The sequence below is a fragment of the Phaseolus vulgaris genome, chromosome 2, assembly GCF_000499845.2.
Source record: "Phaseolus vulgaris cultivar G19833 chromosome 2, P. vulgaris v2.0, whole genome shotgun sequence".
In the NCBI taxonomy this organism is placed as follows: Eukaryota; Viridiplantae; Streptophyta; class Magnoliopsida; order Fabales; family Fabaceae; genus Phaseolus; species Phaseolus vulgaris.
Genome location: NC_023758.2, coordinates 41,009,148 through 41,023,926, shown reverse-complemented (window position 1 = coordinate 41,023,926; position 14,779 = coordinate 41,009,148). Strand labels below are relative to the sequence as shown.

Here is a 14,779-nt window from a genome sequence, read left to right as displayed (position 1 = left end):
AAAAGATTTGACTCACTTTTCTACAACTCTCACAACTCCTCCAATCAAAAGTATTTTTTAAGTGAAAAATTTCACAAAAGCTCCCTTCTTCAAAAGCAGAGATAAGTATCACAGAACAACTAAATTTTACAAAAAAATAGCACATATGCATCATGGAAGAAAGCAATATCAAAACACATGACAAACAAGAAACACAATTATTTACATATAGCCAACAAATCAGAATTAATAACCCTCTTTTTACAAATTATGAACTCACATAATCATATAGGAAAAGCGAAACTTACAAGTTATCAACTTCACTATCAATAAAGGCAGAATCACAAATAGAACTACAAGACCAAATGATATTATTATTCAAAATCTCAAACCCTAAACCAATAACGATTTAAACACAAAAATGAAAGTAAACAAATGCCTTACAATTTTATAATGTACGAACTTACAAATATCATGTTTAGGACAATCACAACGACGATTTTGAGCTCCACGATTGAAGCCTTAACGCCATCACGTACTAGTTGTTCGAACTGCTCACTACCGAGTTTGAGCTTTTCAATGTGCTTCCACTTAAAGATTTGCTTTGCATAGGGACCTAATTTAGAAGAACTAACATTAGGAGTTATTAAGGCTTCATACTCACCAACGCAAATGGTTTGGGAGATTTCTTAGGGTTTGTGACACTACTCACAAATGACACTAAGATTATTTGAGAAATATATAGGGGAAGAGATCAGGGCTTTAGTTCTCCATACAAATGGAGAAAAATGAGTTGAAGAGTTTCAAAAAGAGATCATAATTGCTAATTAGTTTTTCGGTTGAGTTTTTTTTTTTATTTCTTAGTTTTGTTTTTCTAATTTGCTTTGATGTCCAATGATTTGGTACCATCCTCTCTATATTCCTGATACAAAAATGTAGGAATAGTTAACTCTTCTATATGTTTGCCGTACAAATCTGATTGAATGTTTTGATTAATTTAAAGGGCGTCTAATAACTTTACCTTTTTGTATATTGTATATAAATTGCATAATCTTTCTATTGCTTTGAATAATATTTATTTTCCTATCAAAATAACATGATATATATGTTAATTTTTGCGATTCTGTGATATTAATGAATTTTATTTATTTTCTTGACTTTGTAGTTCCTGAAGCCATAGTGTTGGTCACTTTAATTATTAATTTTATATAATCTTTATTTATCTCTTGGTTTATATAGTTTTTTTCAACTTTATTTTCTTTAATCACATAAAATTTGAAATTTTTTTCATATGTTTAATATAATTTTACATCACTTAGAAATTGAGATTAAAAATAATTTTTATATTTTTTCTCACTTAATTCACCGAAATACTCTTTAAGAACAAAATTGTGATGAAATTTCAGGTTTAAAACCGGATAATACTTTAAATACGATGATTAACACTAATAATTTGAAAGTGAAGTCTAATGATTTGAAGGCGAGATGCGAGTTTATGATTTTTGCTGCTGAGGAAGGTATTAAATTATTGAAAAGAATGACTGAAAATAAATATAATTTATTTATTATATTTTTTAATATTATTTTAAAACTATAATAATAAAAAGAGTAAAATAGAAAAAAATATATATACTCATGATATCCCAATAAAAATAACACTTCAAGTGATAGTTCCTTTCATATAAGAAATTTCAGTAATAAAAATTTATAAACGTAATTAATTTGCAAGAAATTTCAATTTGAACAGGTTTAACAAAACTTATCTCAAAACTTGAGATTTGGAAAATGTCACATGCACTGCTAGAAGAGTCATTAGCCAAAAAATATTACAAAGGATATTAAGCATCCATTTCCCCTGCAAAATAATTTTGCATTGGGTTGCCTTAGTCGGCATGCTATTACTAGCAAAATTAAAATGTCAATATTAATATTGCAAGCAAGTTTACACTAACATTAATATGATGTATCATACTAATAAATATTAGTATCGATATAAAAATTAATACACATCAGTATAATATATTGGTACATTACATTATTATTATAAAAAGTAGCATATATTATTAATATGGACTTAAATCTCTATTATATTTTTTTTTCACTTTAATTTTTATAAAAAAAATGGTATACCAATAAAAATGGTCTTAATAATTCACGTTAAGGTTACATTTCACGTTTTCAGTAGTTGAAATCCAAGAAAGTTCATTGTACGATAAAGAGACAACATGGTAACACTACTAATCCTAATGTTCAAATTCCAGCTATTTCAATATAATGCCTAAATATTTGCGTAGTTGCTGAATAAGGAAAAACTAAAGCAACACTGTGAAAGGTAGCCATTGTCTTTGTTTCTATTTTGGAAAAGAGATCTCATATGTTAGAAAAGTTACAAGGTTGTACATCTCTAACATACATTACTGAGAGTAATGGACCTAAAATGATTATTCTGTTAATATCACTGCGATTTTCTGTAATAATTTTTGGACCATCAGAGATCTTACTTTTCAGGACGTGTTCTTTTCAAAGTTCCAAATCTGCTCTATCCAATTAACTCCTTCGTATGACCCTGCATGCAAACAATATTCAGAACAAAGTGAAATCGTTAAAGCAATAAAAATAAATTTTTAAATATTATTTTTATCCACATGTTTCTGATAATCGTAGCGATTTCCAACAGTCTCTGAGATGTATCATGATTCATGCACACGAAGCATGAGTAATTTTTTCATGCATAATTCTAACTGGAGTTTCAAGTTTCAAGTTCCATCAACATCAAACCTTTCTAACATCACATGGATTGCAAACCTCAACCTCATGGGATTGAGTTAGACTTAAAGTCCATTTTTTAACATGGTATCATAGTCATTTTTTAGCATATCCTAACGAGTATTTGTTGGATTTATCAGGCCACCACCCATAATATGTTATCCTACGCACGAGCTGCTGTTACTCTCAGCGTGAGGGGTGTGTTGGAGATCCTACAGTGGGTGCAAACCTTAACCTTATGAACCAGTTTTATGGAGTTAAATTAGACTTAAAATCCACTTTTTAACAAAAGAAGCTTGGAAAGGTCACAAAGGCTGCTGATGAACATGCATGCATAATGCTAACTGCTGTTCCAAGTTCCAAAATAAAATTTCGCTATGGAATTTTTGTGGCTTACGAATCAAAACATAATATTCAATATTGTAATGAGACAAATGTGAAAATTCTCCATTTCTGACAGAAGAAAGTGGCGTCAGAATTCATGTTAATAATACCAAAATCTATTCCGACAATACTAGAATGACAAAAAGGTGCTTCAGAATTCATGGTCAGACACACACAAACAAAGTAGAGGTTACTATTTTTAACAACACATACTGAGATAAGTAAAAGGTTGACATTCTTGAATCATAGAACATGGATTTATTTTAAGAGTTTTGGATCTTTATTTTGATGTGGATTTTATTTATTGATTTTAGATTTCTAGACCTTAGTTTCGAGTACTACAAAATTTTACTTTTGTGATGTGGAGAGAGGCAATAATGAGACAAGGAAGAGAAAAATCTTGAAAGAAGATTAAAATAGAAAATCAAACATGTTGAGATGATAATAAAGGATTGAAATTCTTGAACACTAATTTTGATTTTAGAGTTTTGTATCTTAGCCCCGTTTTTTTATTATGATCTTGAGAATAAAATGTTAGATCTATAGACAAAGACATTAATGAGAAAGTAAGAGAAATCTCGTAAGAAAAAGAAATGTATGACTCTAACTCTTTAGTGTCTATATATAGGTTCGACTATACTTCAAGTACTTTGTTTATAAATGTATATAAATATCTTTTATGATAAAAAAAAATATAAAATAACATGAGATATGAGTTGTTACATCCATATAGATAATCACTATCACAAGAAAATTATTAAATAAAAATTAATTTTAAAAACTAAAAATAATTAGTTGTTATAATGACTAAATTAGACATCATTTTAAAAACTAAAAAAATTATTGATTTCTAGATTAGTTTCTTGATAAATAGTTTCTAAATTAATATCTAATTAACTATCAAAGTTTTTGTTATCAAATTTATAATCTAAATAATTGGTAGTTAAAATATTGATCGATAATTAGATACCAATTTAAAAACTATTTATTAATATTATAAACTAATTTAGAAACCAATAATTTTTTTAGTTGTCTTTCTAATTTAGTCACTATAATAACTAATTATTTTTTTTTCTAAAATTGATTTTTATTTAACAATTTTGTGTATTTTGAAATTGTAATATTTTCTCCAAACCCTAAATCCAATGTTACTCATACATTTTGACGACAATTAGAATGTATAAAAATCTAAATATTCAAATTCAATACATAATCATAATTATCCAAATTATTTTAGTTTTATTTTAAATGTATCCATCCACCTTCACAATACTTAAAAAAATTATTAAATAAAAACTAATTTTAAAAATAAAAGATAATTAACTACTATATTGATTAAATTAGATAATTTTTTAGATTAAAAAATTATTGGTATCTAAAATAATTTATATTATTGATAAATAATTTCTAAATTGGTATCTAATTAGTTACCAAACTATTAAAGTATAATCTAAAGTTGGTACCAATTTAGAAACTATTTATCATAAAACTACTTTAAATACCAATAATTTTTTTATTCTCTAAAATAACATTTAATCTAGTTAATATAATAATTTTTAAAAAAAATTCTATTTAATGATTTTTTTAGTGATATAACAATATCTTAAAAAAAATATTAAAAAAATAAATTAAATTAAAAAATAAACACTTTAAGGATGTTCAGTCCTTAAAAAAAAACACCTAGTAATCCAGAAAAAAAACATCAGGAAAAAACATCAGGTTGAATACAAAAAGTGCCAAAATTATTTATAGAGACTCCAACATTTTAATAGATTGCCTACCTGGTCTTTCCATCAAATTTAATAACCAAAATCTATTGTATAGTCTTTAAAAAAATTTCGTATATAAGGGTCATTAGGTATCCTGTGAGCCCACTGATGAATATAATATATATAAAAAAATTAGGTCGATCTCGACTGGAATAATATCGATGATTTTATTAAAAATGAGTTTTATCCATAATATTTTTTTTTCCTAAAAATTAAAGGAAATAAAAAGAAAATTAGCTAGTAACAACACATTTAAAAATAGACAAATGATGCCAAAAAATATGAAAAAAGAGGTTTTACATCAAAAAATAATTAAGTAATGAGAAAAGGTGATATATAAAAGAAAAAAAAATCCAATTAGAATTATTAAACATTAATATCTAATTAAATCATTGTATTAACTTTTTTATAAAAAAAATTAAACTAAATGAAGCATTTTGGATGGTCCAACCGAATATAAAAAATATTTAGGTCCAACCCAAATATAAAAAATATTTAGTCTACCCCTACATTCAAAATGTTCCACTAATCACTTATGAGATAGCCAGTATTACAAAAAAGAGGGGTTTGACCTGGTATATAACTAAAGCCACCTCGGTAATGTAATTGGTAGCTATTATATAATAATTACTCTCTCATAAATATAATTTAATCTTAGAAATATCTTAATTATCTAGTAAAAACAACTAAATTAATCTAAATAAAATTTAATTTAAATTATCATATATAATAACCTCAATTTTATTCAAATTAAATGGATATAAATTTAATCTAATTTGAATCCAAATTTAAATTTTATTAAATTAATTTAATCCATTTAAATTGATCTAAATTGTCAACACTAACGAAAACAATTCTCACTTCTATTTATTCTTGAAATAATCTAACTTTTCTCTCGAGGAATCTTTTGGCCAAGAAATGCAACTGTGAGTAGATGCAAGTTCCAGAAGAAAAACTTGAAGAAATAAAGGAACAAAGTCAGAAATGGGCGCCCTCTGGGAGATCATAAGATATAGCACCACATTGACATGATTGTTTATTTTCTGCATCCTAGAAACAACGAAATGTTGTTTACGGAAGACATAACAAAGAGAGTGTGAAGTGAATATTGGAGGTTTTCTTTATTCGGCAAATCGAAATATCCATCGACCAAGAGCCAAGAACGAATGTCTAGGTTCCAAGATCCATTTAAGGGGTTAACATTTCCCAGCAAATACTTTTAGGATTTGAATCCATGATCACATGCTTAAGGGACTAGCAGCAGTATCTACTAAACCGTGGAATGGAGGTTATAGGACATTGGATTATTGATTCTTGGTATGGACTAAAGAACAAATTATGGTGGAGCAACATCAAACTTGTATCTAATGAGCATGGTCACGAAGAGCTTGACCATAAGCAGAACGAAGGTAGCTACAATAAACGACTAATGTGTTGGCGAATGTTTAACAAGTAGTTTTTCAAGTACCTTACACTTTGTATGGCGAGTGTGATTGAATTCTGTGATCACGAAAGATAATTTAAAATATGAAGGAAATGCAAATATCTTGCAACTTATGGGTTATGTGTGCATCAAGAAGAATTAGCTCAACATTTATTTTATGAATGGATAATTAATAACAACCCAACTTAACCAATCGAAACAACATCTTGATCTGTTATGTATGCACAAATTGAATACCAAAGTAATATGATATGGAAGATAATGTAGAGGTAGCATTGATGAGGACTATATTTGATTAGAGAAACACAATTTTCTTTAGAAATGGTACAATGGGCAGTGAGAACATTTTTAAGATGGCACATTTAAAACTTTGGACTCGGATCACAAATAAAATATCAAAAATAAATTTCTAATACTTTTACTGGTGTATATATGTCCAAAATCATGCATTTAGTCTATTGTGAAATAATTTTTAAGCATGATATACTTTAACATAAGTATTATCAGTCTGAAACTCAAAACACAAACATGAAGGTAGTTTGGAATATCTTAAGGATGAACCATGTATTCAGACACACCAAATGTAAGTAAGAAAGTGATTAGAAGCATATGGTATGGTGGTTAGTTAGCCTATATACATAAGACCTGTCTTTCCAATTGCTCAGGTTAGATTTGTTTTCTCATAGAATTGATTTTTTTTTATCAGCAAATAGCAATGAAATTAAATGAGACCACTTCAGAGGTGGTCTAACCCTTATACAACAAAACAGATTTTTTCAAAGAGTCTTTCATCTACATATCAACCAAAAGACCTCCTAATCTCTATCCTATCTTAATCAATAATAAAAGAAACCCAAGAAACAACTATAGAATTGATTAATAATATCTTAATATTTATATGCTACAAAATACTCCTAAAATATTTCATATTTATTAATATAAAAAAAATTAGTTACAGCTTTTTAAATCCAACTGTTTCTAAAATAGAATCTATACACTTGTACAAGAATGATAAAAGTTTTATTACATTTTTTTTTTATAATGTCATTAACATCTAAAGGTGGTAAAAGCAGCATTTTTCTACCTACTAGTATTTTTTTTTCACTTTTCTAGATATTCATATGGAAGAAGGATACTTGTTGGACTAAGCTGGAGTTGGACTAAGCTAAAAAGAATATGTTTGGTGTCGAGACAAACCTTACTTGGAAAATATTTTTTTATAAAAATAAATAAATAAAGTAATTTGGAGATATCCAACCCTCATACATATAGATATACAAACTATCAAAACCTCTCCAACCTATATCTACTAGAGCAATTGTGTACATACAATAGTGTTCAATAAAAAAAAATATAAAGTCTTTGTTGAATCACAAGATTTACCAAAAGGCAGAAATCATGACATAGAGTGAAAGACTCAGCCAAAGTCTTTGTTGTAGACAGAAGATATCTTCCGGAAAGTTATTTTGGAGGATTGCAACTTATTAATGAGGATAGCTTTATAATTTTTTGTTACTTGATTTTGTTAGGAAATTTAGATCTCTATTTTCATGTAGTAATTACATCCCCTTTGTACATATTCTACAATTTTTTTTATCACAAATGCTCCATTCTTTTATTTATAAATTTTTTACTCTAAACTTCTCTGTTATAATATCTTCTAGCTATAAATTTACAGCTTTTTTTATCAGAAAAAAAAATTATATCTTACCATATGCTATATATGTTTTCTTGAGTTATGGCTTTATATACTACTTCTTGAAAGCCACATAGCCATTGAGGAAAAATGTAGAGACAAATTATGGTAAAATTTGAAAGAAAAAAATGAAAAGGGAGAGTATGAGAAAAATGAATTCAAAAGCTTGGTGATATCGTGTAAGAAAGCATGGTTCAGAGACACTATTGCACAACTATTTGATATCTGCCTCTGTCTCATTTTGTTGGATTTCTTATTCAAGTCTTTATTTCTGGCCTGTCTCTATTAATTTCTTTTAGAAGCACAAAGATAGTATTATTGATAAAAAAAGACAAGTTAGAGCACAAAAAGTATCCCAAATGATATAATTCGTTGCTCTTAATTTCTTAACGTTTTCTCATTGGAAGTATTAAGTTCTATTGCTTCTCCATCAAATAAAACTAGCATTTGCACTTGGCATTGAATATTTACATTCATAAACTTTTAATCAGTTCATCTTATAATTAATTCGGTTAGACTCAATTAATCGATGTCCATGTGTAAATGAACGTCTGTTTCTTTATCTTGAAAAAAAAAACTAACACATATAGGGAGAGTCATTAATCCTATACTTTTAATATATAATAAAATGTAATTCTTGTTTCTAGATAATGAGTCCTAAAATGAAATATTACTTTCTCTTTTTCTAACACAATCCATAATTACTTACCTTCCCTGTGACAAACATGATCTTTTGTTAGAGTTATTTTAGGGACAAAAAGACTTTTCTGGTAGGGCCGACAAATTATTGAAGCCTTTGTTGGTATATCCATCTACACATATATAGGCACTAAAGCTTGAACATTAACACCAGACTCAATATTAATGCTTCTCACCACAAACCTCAGGTAAGTTTAAGTGATTTTATCGAGTTATTTTGTTTCCCTTTTATTAATTTAATAAAAACAAATGTATCATTTCACTTTCTCTCTCATTATTTTCTAAACTCATTATTTTCTTCTTTAGAAAATAATTCTTTTCATTTTTTGAGCTCTATTATGTCACGAGGATAAGAAATACAGACATTATTAGATAACTACGATGAAGTACTGGAGTCAGCTTCCACTAATAAGAGACAATAAGTATATAACAATCTAGAGAAAGTCACAAGACAAACAAAAAGGGTATGTCCAAGGCCACTTGTCTCTTCACATGCACAAACAAATAAGCATTAATAAAAGAATGACCAACATTGACTAAATATGTGTGGAAAAGTAATTAAGTTCTTGCTGTTAAACCACGGATTGAAGGTTAAAAAAAATTCTGTGGACCACACACAAAATATGCACGTACAAATTGTTGAAGGAGAATCAAAATATGTATATGTATTTCATTAACAGGTGACAGACTTCAAATCTGTTCTAGTCTTTAACTACGTCAGATTGTGTATGTAATCACATGCAACGTATGATATATAGATCAAGCTCACACATCCATGGGGAGCACAAGAAATCTCCCAGAATCACAAAAGTGCTAAATTTAGCATAAAGCAAACACCTGAGAGTATTTAATTAGGAAACTGCAATAACAGTGTTTTGAATGATAGGAGAGAGAAAGAAAGAGAGGAGGGGGAGAGAAACACTATTCTTTCTAGTATAATCATTACTCTTTCTGTCTTAGCTAGTAAAATATGCTTGAGCCAAGCCCTTTCCGATCGACAATGGAATATTAGGGTTTTTATTCTGCTTCTAGGGTTTTGTAAGCTACAAATAGCATCTACACACACTTGAAGTTTTTTAGCCTGTTTTGTAAAGGCTTCCAATTTCCCCATAATAACCTGTTATATATATTAATGAAATGTTACTCTAATATATGAACAAGCCGCGAGTTAGTTTGAATTCAAGTATTCCAAAGGGTTAGGGGTTTCATGAATCAAAATTAAACATATATAAAGCAACAATTATGTGCATGATATATAATATGAAAAATTTACCGTCCATATATGTATATATAGATATATCGGCTCAAGAAGGTTGTTGCTCAATATCTTTTGGCCTTTGAGTCCCCTTAATAATTGTGTTCCTCTTCTTCTTCTTTTTCTTATATGGGATCCCTCTAGCCTTTGCTTGACACTCCTTCACCTCACGGAGGTACACCCGAATAGATCCGCCTCCAAAGGGATTAGTCTCCGGCGAGCCGCCATGCTCTTCATAGGCCGCACGAAGGCGGCCGATGAGGGCATCGAGGCTGCCCCATGCCTGTCTGAGTGGGCAGGCACAGGGTGCAGGAGGAGTAGGTTGGCCGAAGAAGATGCAACCGTGCAAGTGGACCTTGGTCTTCCCAAATTGATCAAGGTACCGAAGGAAATCCAGCACATGGTTGAAGTTGCACTGAGAGAGAGCCACTGGGGGACTCTGATTCTTCAGGTACTGCCCGAAGGTGTTCCAGTCTCGCCGTTTTTGTGACTCATAACGGCTCAGTGGTTGCTGATTGGAAGGAGGGTGTTGTGATGATGAGGAGGAGGAGCCATGGTGAGAAGAACCGTTTTGAATTTGGGTAGACATGGTTGATTGGTAAACTATGTATGCTACTAGGGAAAGATAGTGATGGCTGTAGATGGATGGAGATGGAGTTTACGGAAGAAATAAGAGGGTGAGTGAGTGAGGGAGAGAAGGAATGAGGTAAAAGAATGTATTGGTGCAGTGGAGAAAGATGAAAATCACGTCTTGTGGTCTTTTGAGAGGACATAGCGTGGGCCCTTTGAAGGTGCTTTTCTTCTCCCCCATTTCTCTTGTATTTGTATTTCTACTTTGTACTATACGTACATGTTTCTCTAGATAGGAAAAAGATGCTTGTGCAATTATATTGGGTATGGAATCATCAATAATACAATCACACCAATCATCATTTTTCACAATAGGCATTATTGTTACTTGGTAATGGTTTGTGTTGGACCCTCTTTTCTTGATTTTGTCTAATCCAGTGGGAGCCGATAAGAAATGGCTTACTCATTAGTCGGCGACTTGGTGCTCATAGTCCAAATATTGCTTGATTTTTAGGACTTTTCTTTATATATTATGGACTCAAAAGTCTGGTGTAGTTGCTTTTGGTGTTTTTGATAAGAATTTGAAATTTTATGCAAACAACGAACTGTAGTCTGCATTTAAATAGCAAACAACAAAGACTGTCAAATGACACACAATTGGTGAAGGAACACTAGGCATGGACTGTAGCTGAGGGGATTCTCCTTTGTAGTATGATAGGGTGTGTGTGTTCATGGATTTGGTAACTAAATTGAATGTGTATGCTTATAGAATCTTTTTGTACATACATATATAGTTGAAGAGTATGGTGTTTTTTGAGGGTGATGTACTGGGTATGAGAAGCTCTATGTAACCATATGCTATCTATGTACACGGATCGAGGCACTCCAAGTGTCTCATGTAAATGTTTCACTTTGCTGATAAAAAAATAGATGTAATAAGATTAATCTCTATCACTAAGATTAATCTGATCAACTTGGTTATCCACAGTACTGTTTGAAACAGGAAATTGTTTATATCTTATTCGAGAACTCAAAATAATATGAATAAATTAATAAATCAATTAACAGGAAGGATACAAAGTAATAATGACCCACAGTATATGCTTTGATATTTTAATGAGGTATAACTGTTTAGATAATTTATAATGGGCTATTTTTTAGTGTTATCTGTTGTAAGTGGCTGCTGCAGTATAAACTGCTTGTAATTATTGTTAGTGAGATATAGAATTCGTGGGCACCACAATTTGGTAGAAAAAGTAATTGTTAATTAATTTGAGACAGTTCTGAAAGTTTGCTTGAATTAGTATAAAATGTAAGCAGCAGCAGAGATACCTTTGACCCCTGTTTACAAATTTTCAGCTCAAAACAATGTCAGGTTTGAGAGTACATGTCCATGCATGAATTGACAAATGGTTATAATCATGCCTGACCCCCCAAATATACCAGCAGTTACCTTTTAACAAAAGTGATACATATATTACATTTCGATTAGCCCTGAAGGGTTAACTTTACTCAAAAGAATTTGAAACTCAGCATCCAATTCAATATTGGGTCTGAAATGATAGGTTTCATCTTCTTTTTCCCCCCTTTTAATTCCTCTGTATACGTACAAAATCATATTTTTTTGAAACTACCTTACATGGGACATCAAAGCAGACAAACTTCAAAGCGTTTTCAAATTCATATCTCAAATCCAGTAATGAGCTACAATGATTAGGTTAGATTGTGGCATATTTATAGTAATTATCTCAGCAACATAATTAATATTCAAATGGACAATTATGTATAAAGGGGCCATAGTATTTCAAGATTGAATCACACGCATAAGATTTATTGAGAGAAAGTGGTAAACAAAGGGATAATTCTCACTGTTAATAATTATACACGTATTCCGATTAATTAGCATAGCCATAATCAAATCAAATTAATTAATACACAGATTTTCAATTGCAGCGAAAAGGAAACAATGAGAGATTGAGGATGGGAAAAAGAAATTCCGTCTTCATGTTTATCATCAAATCAAAGAATAAAAGGAAACAAGACAGTGAAAAGAAAGATTGGTACAAAATAGTTAGACAAGTTTGTGTGATGGTCCATGACTCCCGGAGATGTCCTTAACACATTATGGTGCTTGTTGAAGTTTTGACACTATACATTAACTCTTCACCCATTTCTGATCTAGACATGTATCTTCATGGATAAAAAATGAATTTAATTGATTGGCACACATGAATAATTTCTTGAGTTCAATGAGGTTTGATTTGAAAATATGATTTTGGTAATAGCCAAGGGCACTGGACACAATCTCTTCGAAGCATATCTTGATCAGTTTGTGTTGCTTATCATGTTTACATGTAAAAAAGGTGCTGCGACAATAATGCAAATGATCCAAAAACCTTCATGTTCCCCACCTAGCTAGATACAATATATATGACCACCCCTTTTTGTTCTTTACCTAGGGGATTCTCAATTTTTTTCAAAAGCTTTTACTAGCTTCTATCATCAAAATATATAGGCCATTGATTCATCATCATAGCTCATAACATATTCCAACTAGACTAATAGATTAGATACTATAAAAGGGGTAATATATCGTAACGTATTTCAAGATTGTTTCCAAAACATGTTAAAAGTAAATAAAAAATAAATAAACATTCCAAGAATCTGAAAAGTTAGAACTACTAAATAGACTAGTGTATCAACAAACTTATTTTGGTAAATCAACTAATAATTTAGTCAAGCAAAGTTATAAGTTGTTAGATTGGATTCTTAAACACATTTTTAATGCACATGTTTTTTGAATTTTTTTTAGTTTGACATTTTTTTTATCAATAAAAAATAAGTAGAATTAAAAGGGACAGTTTAGAGCAACTTTTGATATATTGGAGAGGGTTCAAATACCAATTTGAGAAGGAATAATTAAAAAAGTGCATATGATATTTCAATATTTCAATCATAACTAAGTTTTAAATGTTATATATAAAAAAATCTTCTATTTCAACTACTCCTTACTTGAAAATAACCTTATTTATATGGTAACAAATACTCCAAACCACAGCCGACAAGGTTCTGTTTGAGACTAACATGGGCATAGTAAAAATTCTCAAAGTGACATTTTAGGTCTTCATGTTGAACAAACAAAATGTCAATCCACACATGATAAAGAATTTCACATTCTATAAATAAATGTTGAGTTGATTTTGCGCATACATGACAAAGAGCACATGTAAGTGTACTGATCATTACCTCTCTCCTAATTAACTCATTCTTGTTGGAATTCTTTCCAATAGAACCTCCACATGATAGTTACCACATTAGGCCGCGTTTTAATCATCCAGAGTTGCTTAAATCCATTATTATGACCTTTGACATAATTAGCTAGTCATTCATAAGTTATTTTTACAGTAAAGTGACCTAATTTGTCTCCCTCCCACACATTTTCCTTCACCTCCCTATTCAGCTTGACACTAGATAGGGACCTTAACATTTCTTTTTGTTGTATAAGTTCTCATTCAAACCTATCACGTTTCCAGCTAAATCTCCATTTGCCATTCTGATTGTTCCCACACACCTACCTCATCCACCTTTTGCCCCTGATCCAATTCAAATAGAGTGTCATCAACAAATTGAAGCATGCACAACTCTACATCAGACCTCCTTTAAGCATATTAAAATTTAATTTATGAATCACTTTGTTGATGATTAATGAAATCTAACTGAACATATTTTATTCTTTTCTAATCACATTTTCTTATTCCTGAAACCTCAAATTTAATTTTGATATTTTAATTTCACTCTAACAACATGATACTAGTTTCTATATTTTGTGTTTAACTATTAATGCAAAAAATTGTTTTGTGTTTAATTTAAAAATGATTACAAAATGAAATAAATTACAACTAAAGGTCGTGAAAATCTAAATATTTATTACTTACAAAATAAGGAACTAACTTCTAATCTCCTCACATTATCTAAATTAAAGGCTTTAATTTGAAATGAAAGAGTTGAATTCTTTATTCAGATCATAATAAATAAATTAGAAGAATCCATTAATTAATTAAAAAATCATTGGGATTCAGTTGATGAAATTTATCGTATTCATCTATTAATTTCTTTTTCATGAACAAATATTCAATTTATTTATAATAATTAACTATTTTTGTGGTTATTTCAAAATATTTTCTCTCATTTTTTTTTGACAAAAGAAATTAAATAAT

The 14,779-nt window shown here is 29.7% G+C and overlaps 1 protein-coding gene across 1 annotated transcript; it reads right to left on the bottom strand.

Annotated features, from left to right (window-relative positions):
* Positions 1–2,164: 2,164 nt before the first annotated feature.
* On the bottom strand, positions 2,165–10,934 carry LOC137812138 (protein LIGHT-DEPENDENT SHORT HYPOCOTYLS 10-like). The gene is made up of 2 exons (XM_068614048.1): positions 10,011–10,934; positions 2,165–2,545 (listed from the first exon to the last, which is right to left on the bottom strand). The coding sequence occupies exon 1, from the start codon at positions 10,579–10,581 to the stop codon at positions 10,042–10,044; it is 540 nt and encodes a 179-aa protein (XP_068470149.1). The 5' UTR covers positions 10,582–10,934; the 3' UTR covers positions 2,165–2,545; positions 10,011–10,041.
* Between the last annotated feature and the right edge of the window lie 3,845 nt (positions 10,935–14,779).